At 42.4% G+C, this 22297-nt stretch overlaps 3 protein-coding genes across 4 annotated transcripts in view; 2 read left to right on the forward strand and 1 right to left on the reverse strand.

Annotated features, from left to right (window-relative positions):
* The window catches only part of LOC117499160 (amyloid beta A4 precursor protein-binding family B member 1-interacting protein-like), a 611089-nt gene that overhangs the window by 45311 nt on the left and 543481 nt on the right, over positions 1–22297 (forward strand). The window lies entirely within an intron of this gene.
* LOC117499127 (keratin, type I cytoskeletal 18-like) lies at positions 11553–14825 on the reverse strand. Its single transcript, XM_034151454.1, has 8 exons — positions 14324–14825; positions 14123–14205; positions 13881–14037; positions 13636–13797; positions 13425–13550; positions 12813–13042; positions 12407–12441; positions 11553–11947 (listed from the first exon to the last, which is right to left on the reverse strand). The coding sequence occupies exons 1-8, from the start codon at positions 14696–14698 to the stop codon at positions 11586–11588; spliced, it is 1530 nt and encodes a 509-aa protein (XP_034007345.1). The 5' UTR covers positions 14699–14825; the 3' UTR covers positions 11553–11585.
* On the forward strand, positions 14947–21953 carry LOC117499131 (intermediate filament protein ON3-like). Its single transcript, XM_034151459.1, has 9 exons — positions 14947–15220; positions 19699–19907; positions 20038–20098; positions 20224–20319; positions 20399–20563; positions 20675–20800; positions 20886–21106; positions 21198–21223; positions 21430–21953. Exons 1-9 carry the CDS (start codon positions 15065–15067, stop codon positions 21597–21599), a joined length of 1230 nt encoding a protein of 409 aa, XP_034007350.1. The 5' UTR covers positions 14947–15064; the 3' UTR covers positions 21600–21953.

The following is a 22297-nucleotide window of genomic DNA, read 5'->3' on the forward strand; positions in this document are numbered from 1 at the left end:
TGACATCCGACTGTTTTTTATTTTTATTTTTGTTTTTTTGTGGTGCCGGAGAGGAGGTTCGATCAAGTCTGGTCGGCCTCGCGTGGATCCTCTCGCTATTTCGCCCACCTGTTTTTGTTCGTGGACGGGACGACCATTTTTGAGCTTTTTCTGGTGTCTTACCCCTAGATTCCACCGGGTCCGTCTGCGGCGCGTTACGGACGCATTACGGCTGCGCCGCGGTGCTCAAGGTGATCGCGGCCACTCTAGTCAATGGGTGCTATTCCACCACACGCGGCGCGTTACGGCTCAGACGCGTCCCAGAAGCGGCTCGGCGCAGGGCTTTTCTAAAATTAGGATCGAATCCTATTTTTGTCGCGGCGCAGCCGTAACGTAAGGTCGGGCAGGCAGGAAGTGGAACGTTCAGAGCTATATAGACCTATATATATACACACACACTAACTAATTTTGCAGACCCTATCCCTCCGTAGTCTTTCAAGTAGGAGGAGAAATGCCAGCGTTCTCCTCCGGTTTACAGGCACTGTGTAAATTATATATATAGAATAATTATGATGATGAATGCATTTTTTTTACCACTAAAATACAGCAACACATCTTTGATTCATGTCGTTTATAACTGGAATATTACAGTTATTATTAACTTTGTCTGTACAAAGTAGCCTGTCCAGGAAATATGCCCAAATCAACAAAAACTGCGAGCCGGCAGGCAAGACTCTCCGCTTCTGAAATGCTTCTAAAACGCGCCTGGTAGGGTATGACGCCGGAGGAGGCCGGACCAAAACCGCGGCGCAGCCGTAACGCGGCGCAGACGGACCCGGTGGAATCTAGGGGTGAGAGGAGGTTCGACCATGTCTGGTCGGCCTCGTGTGGACACTCTCGCTGTTTCACCACCTCGACGGCGGTTTCGGACGTCACACAGTGGCGCGCTTCTGGACCCCGTCTCGCCTCTTCCCTCGCCTCGGCGGTTCCGGACGTCGCCCATGCCTTCATCGGCCCGTGGGTGGCGCGCTTCGGGACCCTGCCTGGCCTCACCTCTAACCGCGGCTCACGGTTCGCCTCGACGGCGCCCCGTCTGGCCTCTCCCCTGTCCACGGCTCCTTCCTCCCGGGGACACGGCTCCTTCCTACCGAGGACTTCGTGCCCGCCGCCGCTGTGCCTTCGCCTGCGGCCGGGCAGCGCTCCTCCCTGCTGGGGACCACCGGGTTTTTCACGCCCGTCCCCTGGTCTCGACACAGCGACCCTGCTTTCTGCGGCCCCCTGACGACGGCCCGTTCCGGCCCGCCACCCGCCCTCCGGTGGGGATGCCCTCGCCTTCGTTGGGGCCCCTACCCTCTCCTGCGGCCCCCTTCCGACGGCCCGTTCCATGGCCCGGCCCTCGCCGGCGGCCCCGCCCTCCTCGGCCCCTGTGGTGCTTCCTCCCGACGCGAGGATTGTGTCCATGGTTGAATTCTGGGGGGGCTTGTGTAGTGATCACTGATTCATACACTGGGGTTACATAATTCAATCCGGGAACTACAGGTTGGGGGTATTGTTTCCGCCCGGACATATATGTTGACGGTACCTCCGGGGTACCTACTGTGTGTCCTCCTCTTTCACTTTCTCTTCTCCTCTTTCCTCCTGCAACCCGACAGCACGTCGATTTCTGCTCCCCAATAAAGAGAGATTTGCACCTCCGATGCACCGCCTCGGATATATACACACACACACAAACTAATTTTGCAGACCCTATCCCTCCTAGTCTTTCAAGTAGGAGGAGAAATGCCAGCGTTCTCCTCCGGTTTACAGGCACTGTGTAAATTATATATATAGAATAATTATGATGAGGAATGCATTTTTTTACCACTAAAATACAGCAACACATCTTTGATTCATGTCGTTTATAACTGGAATATTACAGTTATTATTAACTTTGTCTGTACAAAGTAGCCTGTCCAGGAAATATGCCCAAATCAACAAAAACTGCGAGCCGGCAGGCAAGACGCTCCGCTTCTGAAATGCTTCTGAAACGCGCCTAGGGTATGACGCCGGAGGAGGCCGGACCAAAACCGCAACGCGGCGCAGACGGACCCGGTGGAATCTAGGGGTTAGAGGGCGAAATAGAACAGCCGGTGTTTCTCGTGAGTGTTTTCCCCGGGAAACAAACACAATACACACACAAACGCAAAAATACACAAACACACACGTATACACACACACACTCGCGGGCTTCCCCCAGACCAGTAATCCAAACGAAAATATCTTCCCTCCGTTACTACTTTGATCATTTGCTCCGCTTCCAGAGAAGAGGAAACTTTGAAGGCCTTTTTCTCAAAATGATGACTCTGTGACAGTCATTATATAATGTGACATATTTTGCTTAATATTTGGAGTACAAAAACAATCCTGATATCATTAGAAAGCTAGGAATCTCCTCTTTCCAACAGTGTATACAACTCAAAATGTGTCTTCGGGTCAATGCGACTGATTTCGATGGAGCAGGTTTGCATTAGGTAAAATAAAGCAGGCAGACATAACAGGAAGAATATGTACATTTTAACCCAATCAAATAGGACATTGTCACACCATTCAAATGTATCCATCTAAATTACAACCAATAAAAAAGCTTAGATTTGTTTATTTGTTACGTTGTTCTGTGTGTGTCAGCCGTTAACCAGATAGAAAGAATATATACACTTGCAAACAAGTCAGAAGAACCAGCGCAGAAGAAAACTAAATACAGTCAATCTAAACTTACATTTAACAACTGGAAGGTCACATCCCTGACATTCACTTCTCCGGAGCCTGGACCTTCATCAATCACAGAAGAACCAGCGAAGCCAGATAAACCCAAAAGCAGCAGCTCTGCGGCCGCAGAGACTGTCAAAACCGCCGCCACCGCCACCGCCGTCGTTGAACCGAAACAGGCTGGTTCCGACTGCATGGAGGTTTGTTGTCGGGACATTGAGGCGGGTAAAGCTGTACAGCTAACTGTCGAAAAAAAGGAGACCGCTAGATCGTCTGGGCAAAGAGAAAGGTACTTCAACGCAGAATGGTACAAAAACAGAGAGTGGTTAATTATTTGCAAAACCACTAAACGGGCCTTCTGTGAAATATGCAGATTTGCTGCTGTCAAACGGCTTGTAACTTTCTCAAAATGTGGAGATGATAACTTTGTTAATACCGGAGTTAATAACTGGAAAAAGTGCCCAAGCCTCCATGAACAGTTGTCTCTGACTGTACGATGGGTATCAGCTGATTATGTTGTCCATGAAGACTTCAAAGGAATGTATGACTGTCCTAAGACTGACGCAGAATCAATAACCCACTGATAAACTGCGATGTTAACAACCTCATGATAACCTCATATGTTTTTAACTTAGGATCATAGGCTACCTGTGTTTAGTCTAGAAAAAGGTAAATGTGTGCATTTTATTATAAAGTTGTGTATATTTACAGACTGTTGCAAAAACTAAGAAGCTTATAAACATCAGGTTTAAAACTAAAAGAGCTTTACAAAAAAGTAACACAATTAAAGATGTTTGGAGTTTTATTTGAGTTATTAATTTACATTTTTTGTCAAAGAGATGATGATTTGAAACCGTTGTTACATACAGTTACGGCATTTCCTGTTTCTGCCGGAGAGAGGGGAGTTTGTCCCAAAGCTTGCCGCTGTCTCCCTCCATCTGACAGGAGGGAGCCTCATGTGTCACTCCCATGTCACTCCACGGAGTTCACTCCGTCACGGAGGGGGAGTGTGTAGGGCGTGGTTTGGGATTGGGCCATACACACGCACTTTTTTGCCCCCCCCACTTCTAAAATGAATCCGGCGCGCCTGCATGCAGTTACAGGATGCGGTTAAGTGACTCAGCTTTAAAGGAAACATGCCTATCTGCTTTCTGCTGCAGAGAGATGAGAATCTGGAAGTGATACCTTCCTCCTCATATTTCTTTTATCAGGAGCGCAAATAAGCATGTTTGTCAAAACTACTCCTTCATACAGGGAAGAATGTCATCAACAATATTGTGTACACCATATTAAATCTACACACTGGCGTTGGAGTTTTTGTGATTTGATTTTATACAAACATAGCCACAACAAACATAGCCACAACTCTTGTAAATAAATTACCCTCCCACTCAGGGCTTTTTGGAGTAGATCACATCATGACCTACTACAAAAACCTAGAGGTACGCAAAGATGATTTCAGTCTAGCAAGGGTAACAATAGCAGAGGTACGCATTAAACTGAGCGCCCTCAAACCTAACAAGGTCACTGGCCACGACAATATCCCCTCCAAATTCCTCAAAGAGACAGCAACCGCCATCTCACCAGTCAGAGCTCATATAATTAACCTCTCCATAAAACAGGGAAAAGTAGCCTACCCAAAGACTTCAAAATTGCAAGAGTAACCCCCCTGCACAAAAAGGGCAGCAAATTGGACCCAGGCAACTACTGCCCTGTTTCTATACTTACCTCCATCTCGAAAGTCATGGAAAAAATAGTATATGAACAGGTCGAAAAGTACCTCGCGGAAAAGAAACTAATCTATGAATTTCAATCTGGCTTTAGAACATCCCACTCCACTGACACATGCCTTCTTTATTTGAACGACCACATCAAACAAGAGGTGGACGAGGGTAAATACTGCGGCATGGTGATGCTGGACCTACAAAAGGCTTTCGACACTGTCAATCACCCCATTCTGATTGACAAGCTAAAAGCAATTGGTTTTGATAAACTATCGGTGAGCTGGATGCAATCCTACCTGGAGGGGAGAGAACAGATGGTGGAGGTAAACGGTACTCTGTCCCCCCCCTCCCAGTGAGCTGTGGTGTTCCACAAGGAAGCATATTAGGTCCCTTACTGTTCCTAATTTATGCAAATGACATGTCATCAGCATGTGACTGCAACTTGTTCCTGTTCGCGGACGACTCAGCCCTGCTGGTCTCTGACAGGAGCAGATTGCAGGTTGAAAAAACCATCAGCTCGGAGCTCGGCAGAATCTGCACCTGGCTCGCCGATAATAAATTATCATTACACCTGGGTAAAACAGAGTCCATTCTCTTCGGTTCGAAACATAATCTCAGCAAATCCGACGACTTCTCAGTTGCAGTGGGTGACATTATTGTCACAAGTAAGAAGGAAATTACATACCTAGGATCTATTCTTGAGGCAAACCTCTCCTGTGACAAAATGGCATCCAATGTAATAAAAAAAGTCAATCAAAGAACTAGATTCCTATACCGGATCTCCTCTCTGGTAAACAAAAACACCCTGAAAACTGGCAGGAGCACTCATTAGCTGCGTTCACACCGGAGTACTTTTCACCGTACTTTTCGCGTTTAGTTCCGTTAGTACCCCTTATGTCGCGTTCACACCAAAAATCGTACTTAATCTCGGGAACTTTGACCCCCATTTTTAGAGCCTGCTGAGAGATCGTACTTTCCTGTGGGTGAAAAGTGCCCCAAAGGTGCCCCAGTGCTGATTGGCTGGGCGAATTGCAAACCACGCCCGTACAACTGTGAAAATGTTGTGTGGAGCAGCCATTGTTTTTCCTCGCTACAAAAACCCAACGCTCCGACGGGTTTGTTTTGGAAAGCAGTTATGGCAAGCATCAAGAAATGATGAGGAGGTGTCGGCGCTTCTGGAGATCTACGCAGAGGACGCGACCCAGGGAATGCTACTGAAGCCAGTTCAGTAGCTTTCACTCGACCTGGGAATGTGCACAGCCCCACCGGCTCAAAATAAAGAAACTCAGGCAGGACTACAAACGGCGGATTCAGTGGCCAACGATGACTACCACGACGAAGGTAAAATCAGCTACATGCACTGGGGTTTTAATCTGCACAATAATGGTCTCAGATGTACTTTTATTTGCTCAGTAGATCAAGCTAGCCATGCTAGGCTGAATAGGCTAACACCGGCCCCGAGCTAGCTACATCTAGCTAGCTAGATATTCTCGGCCGCTATGAAAACGTTTTGACTTGTGAATAACTGTGCAGTGTTTCTGTAATTTGCTTCACTAACTCATGGCACTAATCGTCTGTTTCAGGCGAGGATGGACAACTCTCGGGATTGGAAACAAGCGAGCTTTGCATTCTAGATCACAGCGCTTTGTCGTCCTCCTTACCAGCAACCAAACGCAAAGGTACACACACTGTAACTTTGTCTTGAAAGAACGTTACGCATCGAACTGATGTTCACAATCATGTTTATTTCCTTCTTGGTACAATTATGAAACAGCGTGAAAACGTATTCGCCTAGACCGGCATTTACGTTCGCGCCTTTTTACTCTCTCACAAACATTGTAAACATCCGGGCTAGAGGTCACATGACTTCCGGTAAGAAAACTTGCCTCAACAACATTAAACAAAGTTCAAGCATGAAGCACTCTTCAAAAAGGAACAATCCTCCGTGTTTGAACCTCTTAAATCGCTGCATAGCCGATTTATTTGGACTGGATTATCCCAGAGAGGCCAAACATTCTTTATAACACAGTTTCAGATTTGTGAAACCTTAATTCTATTTGTGAAAATACAAAAAAGGGAGATTTCAGTGCTTTTTTTACATGTAGACCACATTAGACCAGGTCCTGATCTAAAACCACTATACCTAGACTCATCAAATCTGGACTGGATTATCCCAGAGAGTCAAAAGATTCTTTATAACACAGTTTCAGATTTGTGAAACCTTAATTCTATTTGTGAAAATACAAAAAACACATTCCTAGTATGTTGTAAAACTACATGGCGACTAAACAGATCTTGTATCTTGCTTATTTTCCCCCCTTTGACACCGCCCAGGCGTTGGAGGACCGGCGTGCCGTGGTGAATGAGTCGCTGCGTGGAGATCAGATGGTGCTGTTCACCAAGGCCCAGGAAACGGAGGACAAGATGCTCACCTCGATGGAGCGCCAGGCAGAAGTGTTCAAGCAGCAGATGGAGCGCCAGCAGCACCAGGATGAAGTGTGCGCCAGGAACGGCAGGATGAGCGACAAACTGCATTTAATAACAGTTTATTTGGTATAGTTTTTGTAAATACTGACACACGACACACAACTTTGCACTAAGGTGTGTATGCTGCTGAGAATATCCCTACACCTGGGACAGTTTATTTTATATTGTTATTACTGTTATGACTTTATTTTATATATAATGTTTACTGACATGTACAACTGACACTTTATTTACATTTAAAATTGTTCTATTTAATGTTATGTCTTGAGAGTGCAATAAAGAAAACCGACATGGCGATTAAGCTTATTTCTGCTGACACTTTATCTTTTGTGACCTGTGTAGCATCCTATACATCACATGTAAGTGATTATTCTGATACCATCATGTTTCATCGGTTATAAACTGGCAAAGCTTTATTTGTCATTTATTTATCATCAATGTTGCAACCTTGTGGGGGAATGGCAGCGGCACATACACAAATATGATAATTTATATAATTTTAAATATTATTTGACCTAAACTTTTAATTCCCCCCCATTTCACACAACACAACATGGAGTCCACTATGGGCCAAAACTAACATGTATGTTTGCATAGTGTTTATGGCAGACGGATGCAGTGGGTCTCAGGAAGATATATATATATATATATATATATATATCATTAAGGTGGGTTTGCTGCTGAGACTCCCTACACCTGGGACAGTTTATTTTATATTGTTATTACTGTTATTATATAGTACAACTGACACTTTATTTTATATTGACAATGTTTACTGACATGTACAACTGACACTTTAGTTACATTTAAAATATTTCTATTTAATGTTATGTCTTGAGAGTGCAATAAAGAAAACCGACATGGCGATTAAACAGATCCTGTATCAGCCATCCTACGGTGAAACATGGCAATCATGTGTGCTTTCCGTCGGCCAATCCTTTTCCTAAAGCTTTTGAACTGCCTTTGATGCTGAAGAAACTTTGCGATTATAGCATTCGACGTGTGGCGGCTCCGGATTTTTGTCGGACGCCTAATAGGCTCAGGCTCTGGCCGCATTAACGAAGTTACAAAGCTGTATAACATGAGCACAAACAGCACAACTTCAGTCGACTCCATTTCCATCATGTCTGAGGTCGGAAGGTAAACAACAGACAGTATACGCGGGAAGTTTTTCTTCTTCTTCTCTTGTTTTGTAGCGGATTGCAAACAACTTTAAGGTGCATACCGCCACCTACTGTACTCGCCGTGAAGTGGTTTGTGGCCTGCCAGTAAAGCCAAAGCAGAAGAAGAAGAAGTGACGTCAGCGGCTCATTTGCGTAATCTTCCCTCAGGGAAAAGTACTCCGGTGTGAACGCGATCTGTACTAAGTGCCCTGGGGTTAAAAGCGCCGGGGCTCTTAGTGCCGGAACTAAGTACAGGAAAGTACTTGGTGTGAACGCGGCTATTCAAGGGTACTATGCTTGCACGTCATGGTACCATAGCACCTCCAAGGCGCTAAAAATAAAACTTCAAACATCGCAAAATAAACTGGTCAGACTACTGCTTGACCTTTCATCTAGAACCCACCTCACCTCTGCCCACTTTGACTACCTAGGATGGCTTAGAGTAGACGACAGAGTACAGCTACTTGCAATGGGCCTGGTCTACAAGATCCACTACACCTCTATGGTACCCATGTACATGTCAAAATTCTTCCCAAAGGTCAAGGAATACCATGATCATAACACCAGAGGGAGCTCCACAAATCATGTAAAACCCAGATTTGGTACAAAAAAGGGGGAATACACGTTTCGCAATTATGCCACATCAAGGTGGAACGCTCTTCCCACAACTGTAAAGGAAAGTAAAACTATACTTACCTTCAAAACCTCTCTTAAAGAGCACCTTCGGGGGAGAGCATTGCAAAACTGGCCCCGGTACAAATCTCAACCTGTCGTACAATGGACAGCTTCCCCCCCCCATCTATGTATATACTCGCATTTTAGACTCTGTTAGTACCTGTATATCTGTAGACTTGGTATGTCTTAAATGTCCGGTTAGGATGTATTAGAACGAAATCTAAAATGAAAATTGTAAATAAACCATCTGTATGAAAAAACCCACCTGTATGTAAATTGTAAATAAGCCATCTGTAAGTCAAATATGTCTTATATGTCTTAAATGATATGATGAATTGAAAATGGGGGACCCTGATGTAAACAAGACGAAAGTCTTTCTCTGGTCTGCATCCCCTTAACAATTGTATGTTTTGAGATGTACTGTACTGTACCCAATATACAAGCTGTTAATAAACTTTTCAATCAATCAATCAATCTCCAGGCTCGATCCAGAACTTACCGCTTTGCAGCGCATCTTCTAAAGCAAACTCCAAGCTGTCGAGGAAGAGGAGGATAAGTATGCCAACGTGCAGGTACACCATGCTTTTGTGTGTGTTTATGCTATCAAGTTAAAACTTTCAGATTTATGTATTGGTTTTATTTCTAAGAAAATAGAGGTAGCAGCCGGTTAGCTTAGTAATAAAATATAACCCGGTAAAACCTTTAAAAAAAAATGATACTTGTCTACACTAAGTAGAACATAACATGCCGAGAAGAAGGAGATGAAGACCATGTCGTGAGTAGTCCCCCATACACTATTCCTCAGATTAAAAGGCAGAAGGAAAAACAGGATAACAACCGGCATTTTGGCTAGTTTTGACAGATTTCTTCGTCTCACCGACATTAATTAGTGGCCTTCTTTTATGCCATTTGAGGATTTGTTGTGTTACAGCCTCCTCTTGCACTGTTCAGATCCTAAATAAGGACTTGTTATGCTATTTCATTATTTCAGAAGAGTACAATACTACCACATTCAGCTCTGAGACACTATCATTGCATTATTTTCTGTGTGTTTTTGAGGTGTGTCCGTGTTTTTGCAGTGTTTGAAGTGAGTCAGAAAGGAATCTTTACAGCTTGACATATTCAGTTTTTTAGCCCCTTATCTCTGAAATAATTGGGAAATATAAAGTGCTTATAGACACAGAGTCTTTGTTCTGTAGTTAATGTGCAACTGGAAGAAGAGAACCCCCAGTAGACACTTTTATCGTGAGTTTCGAAGAGGGAGAAAGACTTCACATTAAATCTGAGTGTCGACAGTGTCAGATGTTCTCTGGAAAATAGAAATGTATCACATGTTGGTTAATTTAGAAAACGTTGGTAGAACTTCCTGTAGGGAATTGATTACAAAAAAAACAAACGTGTCTGCTTGTGTGATTGTCGCCTTTCCATGGTATTTATCTTGTCTTTGTTTTGCTTTTCAGTGGAAAGACGTTCTCCCGCTGAGGCCTGCCCACCCCCCCACCAGAGAAATCCAAACCCCTGTGGACACGCCCAGACGCGCTACACTGAGACTCAAACGCCACATCGATACTCAAACGCCACATCGGACAGGACCACAGGACGCCTCTAAATGTCCCCGCCCAGCCCCCGTACATGTCCCGTCTTTTCTTTTTTTTAATGAATAATAATGTCGGCCCTGCTTAGAGAGAGCCTCGGCTCGAGATAAATGGAAAAGGGTATTCCTTGCTTTGCGTAGTTAAAGAGAATTATTAGTCCTATATAAATATATATATGAAAAAAATGAAATTTTTGATACGATATCTTTTACTCCATTTGGTACTCTTGCTTGCCCCTCAACCCCCTCACCATGCAGTATCCACGCATCGGATGATTTCAACCCCCCCTCTCCTCCTCTCTGTGCTTCATGTCGTCTGTACCATTGTCATTTGAAAAAAATAAAATAAATCACTCTTACAAAAAAGCATCTCTGGCATGAAGACATTTTGTTATTCTTTCACAACCACTTCTGTTCTTTGGTTCTCTGTCCTATTTCCTCTGACAATATTACAAGTTTAATAAATAATAACTACATGATGATTTTGAGCATAAACTGAGCTGTACACTGGAAATGCTCAACAAAGTCTTTCAAAACTATTTTCAAAATACTTTTGACATTCGGGCACTTTTTCTCTAGTAAATAATGACTTGTTTCAAATGCAAGTCAATCTGTTCACTAGGAGTACCATATAAGTGCAGTTTTTGCATTCATACTACTTAACATAATTTAAAGTTATATTTAACATTTGTCTAAATCATAATTTATACAAAAGTATTCCTGCTTGAGAAACATTGCAAGTATTTTGTATAAACGTTGGTTTCAAGGTCTTTATAAAGTGGTTTTAAAATATATCTTATTACAATATATTCCTTAGATTTCTAGTTTGAATGTTTCCTGTAGTGTTTTTGACAAGATCATGATATTTCTTGAGAATTTTAAAACTAAATAATGCCTAAATGGTGCCAATGAAATATATTCCATTGTTTTACAGTGACATTTCTGCACTCTTTCAATAGTCATCATTTGTTCAACCCAAACTAGACTTGTCTAAATCATGTTTTATGCAAAAGTCGCCCTGCTTGAGAAACAATGCTCTTTGTGAATAATTCAAGTATATTGTATGAAGGTAAATGAAGATTATAAAAGGAAACAATGGCCACAAATGTCATGTATCAAAAGAGAGGAAATAAAACAAGGCTGGGCGTTTCATTTTCAAATCATTTATTGAGTGACAAACTTTAAGTAGCTTCACAGGTTTATAGCATATATTATAACTCAGGCTTTGGTCTTTTCACCCTCACCCTCTTTTTCTTCCTTGGGCTTCTCATCTTTATTCTCGTCAGAGGAGGATGAGGAAGAGGAAGAGGAAGAAGAGGAGGAGGAGGAAGACGAAGAGGAAGAATCTCTCTTATTTTTTTCAGAGGTTTTTTTCTTTTGGCTTGGAGCAACAGGAGCGGCTTCATTGTTAACGACGTTCTTCTTGATGAGATCTCCCGCCAACGCATCGAGGGGGTCAACTGCTGCAGGGGGAGTGGACGGAGTGGACTTGTTAGCGGGGGAACTTTTCTTGCTCTTGGGGGTGTCTTTTTTCACCACTTCCTGCTGCTGGGCCACCTTCTCTTCAGGCTTTTGCTTGTCTGGAAACGAAAAATACATCAGAGTCAGGTGATCCTTTATAAAAAACACGGGACAGAGAAATTCAAATTGGATTCGATTTAGTTGTGTTAAAATCTTGCATGCAGTTACAGGATGCGGTTAAGTGACTCAGCTTTAAAGGAAACATGCCTATCTGCTTTCTGCTGCAGAGAGATGAGAATCTGGAAGTGTTACCTTCCTCCTCATATTTCTTTTATCAGGAGCGCAAATAAGCATGTTTGTCAAAACTACTCCTTCAAGAAGTGACGTGAGGGTTAGATCTCAAGTTGAACTTTGCATGCTTTAACTGAATACAAAGTGTGTAAACAATATGGTCTTATTATCCACATATACAGTGAAGAATGTCATCAACAATATTGTTTACACCATATTAAATCTACACACTGGCGCTGGAGTTTTTGTGATTTGATTTTATTCTCCAGGCTCGATCCAGAACTTACCGCTTTGCAGCGCATCTTCTAAAGCAAACTCCAAGCTGTCGAGGAAGAGGAGGATAAGTATGCCAACGTGCAGGTACACCATGCTTTTGTGTGTGTTTATGCTATCAAGTTAAAACGTTCAGATTTATTTATTGGTTTTATTTCTAAGAAAATAGAGGTAGCAGCCGGTTAGCTTAGTAACAAAATATAACCCGGTAAAACCTTTAAAAAAATGATACTTGTCTACATTAAGTAGAACATAACATGCTCTGAAGAGGTGATGATTGGTTGATCGAAAGCCAGGCTGCAGCTTTTTACTCATAATATAAGTTTCCCCTGGGCACTCGTGACCGTTCCCAACCAGATGATTTTATTTGAGCCAGTCTAACTCTGTGACATCACACGATCATCAGGAAGAGTTTCTCACCTTTCAGGGTCGGCTGTAATGCCATGAATCAGCCTCTGGTAGTTATCCATCTCCGCCTCCAGCTTCATCTTCACACACAGCAGGTCCTTGTTGTTCCTCACGATGCGCTCCACCTCGGCCCTCACCTCCTTCAGCTCGGCCTCCAGATCCAGGATGACCTTGTTGAGAGGGCCCAGATGCTGGCCGTTCTCCAATTTGGTGAGGGCAACAGCCTCCTCCAGATGACGGATCTGAAACAAAGTGACATGATTTTGATCCCCTTTTTGGGCCTCAAATCCTAAACTGAAAATCCAAGTGTCAAATCCTGAATGGAATAGTTCACTGGGGTCTTCTTTTGTTTGTTTTGTTATGTAAAAGCAGATCCCTGTGTCAGTGGGACAGTGTTTGTCAAGTTTAAGGTTACAGGATTTACAGTGTAATGACAGGTCAGTGAGGAATGCTTTTGAAAAGGATAGGTATAGAAACCCCTCAGGCGGTTTACCATTCCTGTTGTGGCAAAGGGAAGATTTTCTACATGTTTTTGAAGTATTGCTTCAAATGGTTTGAGGAATTTGGCATCATCTGTTTGACTGATCACACTGCACAGTGATCGTGAGTCTTGTGTGTGGTTACCTTGCTGTGTTCTCCCTGGACCTTGATCTCTAGAGATTGTTTCTGTTTGAGCAGTTCTCTGAGCTCGGACTTTCCAGAGTTCAGGTCGTCATTGTTTTGTGCCTCCACCACCTTGATGGTCTCAAACTGGAGGAAGGAAAATGAGACAGTGATGATGAGATCAACAGAGGATTAGAGAACGATAAATTAAAGAGGTTATATGGTAACGTACCTTGTTTTGGTACCAGTCCTCCGTTTCCTTCAGGTTCTTGTCGGCTAGTTTATCATACTGGACGCGGATGTTGTTAACCATCTCAGCCAGGTTGGAGTCCTGAGACTCGATTTCCACTGTCACCTCGGAGTCCTTGATCTTCTCACGCAGGGCACACACCTCCTACAAGAGCCACAGTCACAAGTTAGACTCACTTTTCCATAATTAAATGTTGTTATTTGATCTTGAAGTGTGTGTTTCCTCACCTCTTTGTGTTCCTTCTCGAGGCGGTCGAGCTCTTCCTTCACCAGGTTGATCTCTTTCTGGATCTGGATGCGGTTCAGCCCGGTGTCCTCGATGGTCTTCTTCAGATCCTCCAGGTCATTCTCCAGTTCCCTCTTTCCATTCTTCTCATCCTCCAGCCTGCACACAGGGAGAGGAAGTTCACACCGACACCACTGACCAATCAGGATTATTGGATATAAAATAAATCTAGCACTAAACTCACTTGTTCTTGAAGTCATCATTAGCCAATTTGGTGTTGTCGATCTGGAGCAGCAGCTTGGCATTGTCGATGGTGATTTCCTTGATCTATGGAGATAAATGCATGATATATATTACAAGTAATATTGTTATAATGAAAAAGACTGTATTTAATTTAATATTATTTTACAAATAAATAAGGTAAGGAATACACCTGAAGACTAACCTGCTTCTTGAGGATGTCCAGTGGCTTCTCCACCTCATCCCAGTTGCGGCCCTCAGGTGTTTTCCTCTTGACCAAAATCGCATCAATCTGCTTCTCCATGTCGCCGTTCTCCTGCTCCAGCTGCCTCACCCGGCCCAGGTACCCGGACAGACGGTCGTTCAGACCCCGCAGAGTCTGCTTGTCGTCCGCGGGGACAACAGGCACGGCCGGAGCGAGGGGGGCTGCAGGGGCAGCTGCAGCTGAAGGGGCCGGAGCCGAGTCTCTCTCCGTGTCGTTGCGCAGCACATTGCGCAGCCCCTCCAGACTCGCCACGGACACCCTGGAGCCCCTTCCCCCGGCTCCACCGAACATACTGGCTGAGGTGTTTGAAGGCATGACTTCTGAGAGATAGCTGACAGCAACGGAGCGTTTCAGGCTAAAGATTCAGATGTTGGATGTGATGGACACAGGTGGGTTTTATACCTGGTTTTTACGCGTAAATCCGCCCCCAGCGATGCCATTGGCTCCCGGTGACAGCACCACTCCTGGATAAACTGGTTTACACTCAAAAGTTTTTCATGTCGACTTTGTTATTTTTCTCACTGTAACTGTGCACTTGGCCTCTCTGGATTGGACACAAGCTGTGTTTTGGGGAGGGGATGGGTGGTCCTTGTTCACCTTAAAAGCAGGTGATCCTGAGGACTGCAGGTATCCTCACAGTTTACCTGATCTGAGTGTCATCTCCCTCTTACCAGCAGCAATATGTCTAAAACGAGAGATTACAGCAGCCAGTCCTACACTCCCGGGAGCAAGCCGGCCAAAAGCACCGCGAGCAACAAGATCGACACGTCGGGCAAATCCAGAGAGAAGGATGACATGGTGGGACTCAACGACAAGTTCGTCAGGCTGATCGAAAAGGTATGTCAATTATAATTGTTTTATTATTATTTAATAATAAAACTAATAATAATGACTTGTATTATTTGTATTTCTTTTACAGCTCAAATAATTATAGCTTTTTTATTTTACGCTTTAAAAGACATATGTTAACTTATAACTGAATAAAAGGCTGAAATTACAACATTTGTTTAGTTTTTTTAACTATATTTTAATACAGAAATGATACGACCATACGACGGCATATAATATACGCCAAATTAGTTTAATCTTATTAATCATGTTTTTTTTTAAATCCTATTTTTAATACAATAGGTTTGGGCTTTTTTTTTTTTTTTTCAAAGAGAAAGTAATACTTTTTTGGTTTTTGTATACATCGTTCACTCTTTTAAACACAACACAACTTCAATATCATTCATACAAGCAAATCAATATACAGTACAAGTTAAAAAAAAAAAACTTTGTAGAGTATGTAATATTATCTAAGACCTTTAAGTTAAAGCCTTTTATTGTCATTGTACACAGAGTACAACGAGATTCAGAGTGCAACTCTGTCCCGGTGTGCAAAAAATACAAACACATAAAGAACACTAAAAAACACGGCCATAGGACAGACACCATAAACAATCATACGGGGGAATAAATAGTTAAAAATATTGATATAAAAATAGTATATAAAGTGCATTAAAAGTGTGTGTATGTGTGAGACTGGTTACGGTTATTGCATTATGTGTGGTGGTTAAGCAGCCTGACGGCCCAGGGGTAGAAACTGTTTTTGAGTCTGTTTGTCCGTGAGTCGAAGCTCCTGTATCTTCTCCCAGAAGGCAGGAGAAAGAACAGACTGTGACCTGGGTGAGAGCTGTCCTTTATTATTTTGTTAGCTCTGTTGCGGCAGCGGGAGGTGGAGATGTGTTCCAGAGAGGGCAGGGGGCAGCCGATGGTTTTCTCTGCCATCCTGATCACTCTCTGCAGGGCTTTCTTGTCCGCAGCTGAGCATCCTGCATACCACCCTGAGATGGAGTATGACAGCACGCTCTCGATGGTCGCCCGGTAGAAGGACACCAGCAGCTTCTTGTTCAGTCGGTTTCTCCGAAGCACCCTCAGGAAGTGTAGTCGCTGCTGGGCCTTCTTAACTGCTGCAGTGGTGTGTGCTGTCCAGCTATTGATTGATTGATTGATTGATTGATTGATTGAAAAGTTTATTAACAGCTTGTATATTGGGTACAGTACAGTACAGCTCAAAACATACAATTGTTAAGGGGATGCAGACCAGAGAAAGACTTTCGTCTTGTTTACATCAGGGTCCCCCATTTCCAATTCATCATATCATTTAAGACATATAAGACATATTTGACACATAATAAGATGGCTTATTTACAATTTACATACAGGTGGTTTTTTACATACAGATGGCTTATTTACAATTTTCATTTTAGATTTCGTTCTAATACATCCTAACCGGACATTTAAGACATACCAAGTCTACAGATATACAGTTAGTAACAGAGTCTAAAATGCGAGTATATACATAGATGGGGGGGGGGGAAGCTGTCCATTGTACGACAGGTTGAGATTTGTACCATTACCGGGGCCAGTTTTGCAATGCTTTCCCCCGAAGGTGCTCTTTAAGAGAGGTTTTGAAGGTAAGTATAGTTTTACTTTCCTTTACAGTTGTGGGAAGAGCGTTCCACCTTGATGTGGCATAATTGCGAAACGTGTATTCCCCTTTTTTTGTGCCAAATCTGGGTTTTACATGATTTGTGGAGCTCCCTCTGGTGTTATGATCATGGTATTCCTTGACCTTTGGGAAGAATGTTGACATGTACATGGGTACCATAGAGGTGTAGTGGATCTTGTAGACCAGGCCCATTGCAAGTAGCTGTACTCTGTCGTCTACTCTAAGCCATCCTAGGTTGTCAAAGTGGGCAGAGGTGAGGTGGGTTCTAGATGAAAGGTCAAGCAGTAGTCTGACCAGTTTATTTTGCGATGTTTGAAGTTTTATTTTTAGCGCCTTGGAGGTGCTATGGCTAAGCTAAGGCTCTCCGAGATGTGAACCCCCAGGAACTTAAAAGTGGAGACCCTCTCCACTCTCTCTCCGTTGAGGTGAAGGGGGGCGTGTTCTGGACGGTGCTTTCTGAAGTCTATGATGATTTATTTTGTTTTGCTTGTGTTCAGATGTAGGTTGTTAGCTGAACATCACGCCGACAGCTTCAGGATCTCGTCTCTGTATGCCGACTCGTCGGCTCCCTTGTATATTTGGCCGACCACCGTGGTGTCATCTGCAAATGTTATAATGGAGTTGGAGGGGTGGGTGGGAGAGCAGTCGTGTGTGTAGAGTGTGTAGAGTAGCGGGCTCAGCACGCAGCCCTGCGGGGAGCCAGTGCTGAGGGTGCGGGTGGAGGAGCAATAAGGGCCTATTTTCACTGTCTGAGGACGGTCTGTTAGGAAATTATTAATCCAGGCGCATAAGATGGAGGGGAAACCTAGGCGTGACAGTTTTTCCACTAGTATGTCAGGTATGATGGTGTTAAAAGCTGTTTCTCTGTCTGCTGCTATTATTTCTGTAACCTGAGGCCATGAAAAGTGCCTCCTTTTACAAGCGTATCTGCATGTACGCCCCCTTGTGGACAATTAGATAACGTTAAGACTGGGGACTGTCAACATAATTTGGGTACACATACACTTGACATTTAACGTTACGTTTCAATACATAATGACTATACATGACTGATTCTATAATTTAGGGTGCATTTCACATCAACAAAACAGTACAAAGAAAGTGTTCTTTCTCAATAGAACAATCAGTGGTTCAAGTTAGTATATTCCTCAGTGTAACATATCCACTAGTTGCAAAGCTTAAACATTTTTATTTATTTTTTTATTTTAAGGGAAAGGATGTTTTCACTACTCAGTTTGTCAACTATGTTACGGACAAACTTGATGTCATTACAATCATTTGATTAAGTCCTGCACTTCAAGTAAAATCAAATTTGAAAGGCTCTTGAGTCTATTCTACCATATATCCAAAGATTTTTTAAAGTTTAAAAAATAATTGTATTAAAGTTTTGTTTTTTCATGTGATATGTTCAGCACTGTCATTAAGTTTAGGGATATTTTGTATTATAAAACTACCATACAGGTCATTTTGATAGTTTTAAGAGATGTCATGTAAAACTCCAACCTGTGTAGATATACATTATACTATAAAGGATATCAGAAGCACTATTTTAGATATTTGAAATTTGAAAAAATGAGGTGCAACATAGTTGACAATGAAAGTCAAACATTTGACGCAAATAACATAGTTGACTGGACACATTATTAACCATCAGCACTATGTTAATTTCAAGGCAGAAGTGCAAAATTCCATTGATAATGATGTGTAATGACGTCTACATGTCGTACAAATTGTCAACTAGGTTACCTGTCAACTAAGTTACTACAGTTATTACAGTACTGGGTAACTCAGTTGACAGGTAACCTAGTTGACAATTTCCCTATTTTGACCCATCATTTCAATGGTAGGCCTTGCCTGGATGACCACATGTCATTTTCTTGAACAGGTTAACATCACATTTGCACATATAATTGAATTAAAATCATTAAACAATTGTAAACCATAACAATGTACGTAACATTGTTGATTGTCAATGAGTATATTAATTGACCATGTGCTATTATACATAAAATATTGTAAAAATGTAGAGGACAATCACCACAGTGTGTTCAAAATGTCTGCCAAAGAGGAACATGGCATCATGTGATGCTGGTGACATGGTATTGGGACAAACAATTTTTGAGTTAAAGGGGGAAGTTCTGTTAGTAACATAGTTGACAGAACTTTTGCGGACATTCATATATTAAGATATTTAAATTATTTAAAGGGGGAAATCAATTAAAAATATGTTATTATTCTTTAGTATTTAGACTTTTGAAATAAATGAATCATTTTTTAAATTTACTTTAATGGTTTTTATTCATTATTTTGAATCCAAGACACCCTCAACTGAAAAACGGACATAGCAAAAACTGACAATTTAAGAACATCATGACACATTTCAAGCTAAATAAAGCATAGGATGCACATAATGTTTGTGTGATATTATACCATGCTTTCCAATAATAGGCAAAATATGATATTTTTGAAGAAAATAGTTAGAATAATTATAATTATCATCAATGGACATCAATGGACATGGAATGTACCCTAAATTGTAGAATCACTCACATACATGGCACTACCTGTTCCCCTTAACTTTATGTTGTGCTCCAGCTTGTGATTGATGTTTTTTTCGGCTCCTGCTGCAAATACTGAATACATTTTAATACTTTTATATTAAATATAGATTTACAGTATATTACAATTGTGCAAAGTAGCTGTTGTCCAATTGTTCTGTTTTGTTTGCCTCTTTGATACAACATATTAAGTGTTTTCCTTATACATTGGACGAAAAACAAGAGGCATACAATGACCCCTACTTGGTCTGTCTCTGTCTTAGAAAAAGAACTTGGAGGATCAGAACAAAAAGCTTAACACAAAACTGAAGATCCTCATGGAGAAGGAGGACTACAGTGGAAAAATTAATGTAATCGTCAAGCAGTTGGAAAACGAGATGGAGCAGCAGATCGAGAACTTGCTCAACGACCAAGAAAAACTGAAGGCTGAGCTGCTCATGAACCAGGAAGATGTTGACGACACCAAGAAGAGGTCAGCGGGGTCAAACTAAATCTGAATATGTCCATTGGTCCTGAATTATGTCTATAAAAAAACACAAGGACACATACAAGCTGTCCTGATTTGTGTATGAATCTTCATTCTATATTTCTATTTGTTTCAGTTGTGAAGTTGAGTTTGTAAAAAAAGCTGATCTGGAGAACGAGTTTATCATCAAGAAAAAGGTACAGTCTGGAACCTTTTAGAAAGATAGTTAATACTCTGCTATATTCACAATTTCCCAAAGTTTGATTTACAGAGTGTCAGTCAACTAATGTCAATATTTAATCCAAAAATATGTGTTTAACAGGAAGTAGATGAGGGCCACTTGGATGCAGTAGATCTGGCTTTGGAGCTGGAAGACCTGATGAGAAAACTGGACTTCCTCAGGATTGGCTATGATGAGGTAATAATATTTGCCTTAAACATAAAATAAGTGAGTTTTAAATAAATAACCTTGTTGTACCCATGTCTGCCTCCTGCAGGAGATCAAGGAGATGGAGTCGCAGGTCCAGAACGAGTCAGTGGTCTTACGCGAAAACAGCAAACGATCCCTGGATATGGACGAAATCATTAATGGTGTCAAGAATCAGTATGCAGATCTGGCCTCCCGCGGCAGGGACGAAGCAGAGCAGTGGAATCAGAAAAAGGTGAGGAAAAAGGAAGATTATACCCAAAGACAACAAGTACATAGCCAGTACGTAGTATTGTCACAACATGTTTACCTGGAATAGTTAAATGTACTTTCTTCCTCTCTTTAGATGGATGCGCTGGTCCTAAATGCAGGAGAGCGTGAGCAGGAAGTGCGTGATTTAAGGAGGGATATCGCTGACCTGGTGCGCATCATCCAGAGGCTCAACGGGGACCTGGAGGCTCTCATAAGAAAGGTTGTGATCACAAGCACTCTTGGAGGTTTTATCGGACATCTAGCCTAGCCTCTGATTTTCTGTTTTACATGTGTTTCTATGTTAGGAAGAGTCCCTGAAGAGCCACATCACTGAGTTGAAGCAAGATGGCAACGCAAACTTAGAGAAGGCTCGGGAGGACATCGCCAGTCTGGAGGAGGCCTCTAGGCGGGTCAGACAGGATTTGGCGGGTCAGATCCGAGAACACCAAGAGCTGATGAACCTCAAGCTGGCTCTGGACATCGAGATCGCCACCTACAGCAAGCTGCTGGAGGGCGAGGAGCAGAGGTACGTGAGATCATGTTTGTTATAAAATATACCACAATGCATTATTTATTGCACTAACAACTCTTTCTGTTTTTGCTCCATCTCTCTGCAGAATGAGTAACCTCATGCGTCGCCCAGGTGAGAATTATGTTGATGCTTTTACACCACTGAAGCCTTCGATATAACAGAAAGCAATGCAGAAAATGTGCAACAAAAAAAAGTGGAGGTTGCCCAATTTATGCTCTGATTGATTCGAGATTTGTTTTCAACTAAAATACAACCTCCCTTTTGCTTAGATTTCTAAAAAAACAAACCGACCAATCCAAGTCCTTACTTGCACGCAGATTTTCCCCTGCCATCGAAGAAACACCTTCCAGAGAAACCACGAGCCCCAGAACCCTCCGAGGTCCAGAGAGAAACTGCTATCCCAGGCTCGAAGAAACGCCTGCTGATCCAGGTGGAGGTGGAGGCCGGAAAAGTGGTGTCCGAAAGCTCCCATTACTCTGAAGATTGACCGGCACTGTCCATCACACAGTCTCTGTCCGCAAAATGTGAATCAAAGAAATTCAAATCACTGTGAACTTCTCTTTAAATCCAATACTTTATCTTTACGCTCTGTGTGCAAAAGCTTCTTGGAAGGTTGATCGTTTTTTCCTAGAATCCGTGCTTGTTTGAGATGTTTTCGTTTATGTCCAGTGGCAGTGTTTTAAAAAATGGTTTCTTATCTTTGTTCGCCTTTGCAAAGGTTCTTTTTGTGTATTTTTCAGCTTTATTCAGTTGTTTCTCTCCTAACTTTGTGAGCAAAAATAAGATTGTGTATTTGTGATAAAGAAACTACGGTGGCCCTGAAGTGCAAGTCAAAACAGCATTTCAGAAAACACTACAGCATTTCAGAAAACACCACAGCATTTCAGGAAACGCCACAGCATTTCAGAAAACGCCACAGCATTTCAGAAAACGCCACAGCATTTCAGAAAACGCCACAGCATTTCACAAAACGCCACAGCATTTCACAAAACGCCACAGCATTTCACAAAACGCCACAGCATTTCACAAAACGCCACAGCATTTCACAAAACACTACAGCATTTCACAAAACGCCACAGCATTTCACAAAACGCCACAGCATTTCACAAAACGCCACAGCAACTTATACGGAAAGGGTATTCCTTTAGGGAGAACACTTCTTGTTTGTGATTGGACAGAGCCAGC

The sequence above is a fragment of the Trematomus bernacchii genome, unplaced genomic scaffold, assembly GCF_902827165.1.
Source record: "Trematomus bernacchii unplaced genomic scaffold, fTreBer1.1, whole genome shotgun sequence".
Taxonomy (NCBI): domain Eukaryota; kingdom Metazoa; phylum Chordata; class Actinopteri; order Perciformes; family Nototheniidae; genus Trematomus; species Trematomus bernacchii.

Excerpts from the sequence above, each read along its gene's own strand:
- LOC117499127 (XM_034151454.1), bottom strand. The coding sequence starts at position 14,698 with ATGCCTTCAAACACCTCAGCCAGTATGTTCGGTGGAGCCGGGGGAAGG. Across the intron at positions 14,206-14,323 it reads TGGACATCCTCAAGAAGCAG|ATCAAGGAAATCACCATCGA; the intron begins GTTAGTCTTCAG and ends TTATCTCCATAG. Across the intron at positions 13,043-13,424 it reads TCCAGGGAGAACACAGCAAG|ATCCGTCATCTGGAGGAGGC; the intron begins GTAACCACACAC and ends ACTTTGTTTCAG.
- LOC117499131 (XM_034151459.1), top strand. The coding sequence starts at position 15,065 with ATGTCTAAAACGAGAGATTACAGCAGCCAGTCCTACACTCCCGGGAGC. Across the intron at positions 20,564-20,674 it reads AGCAGTGGAATCAGAAAAAG|ATGGATGCGCTGGTCCTAAA; the intron begins GTGAGGAAAAAG and ends TCCTCTCTTTAG. Across the intron at positions 21,107-21,197 it reads CTGGAGGGCGAGGAGCAGAG|AATGAGTAACCTCATGCGTC; the intron begins GTACGTGAGATC and ends ATCTCTCTGCAG.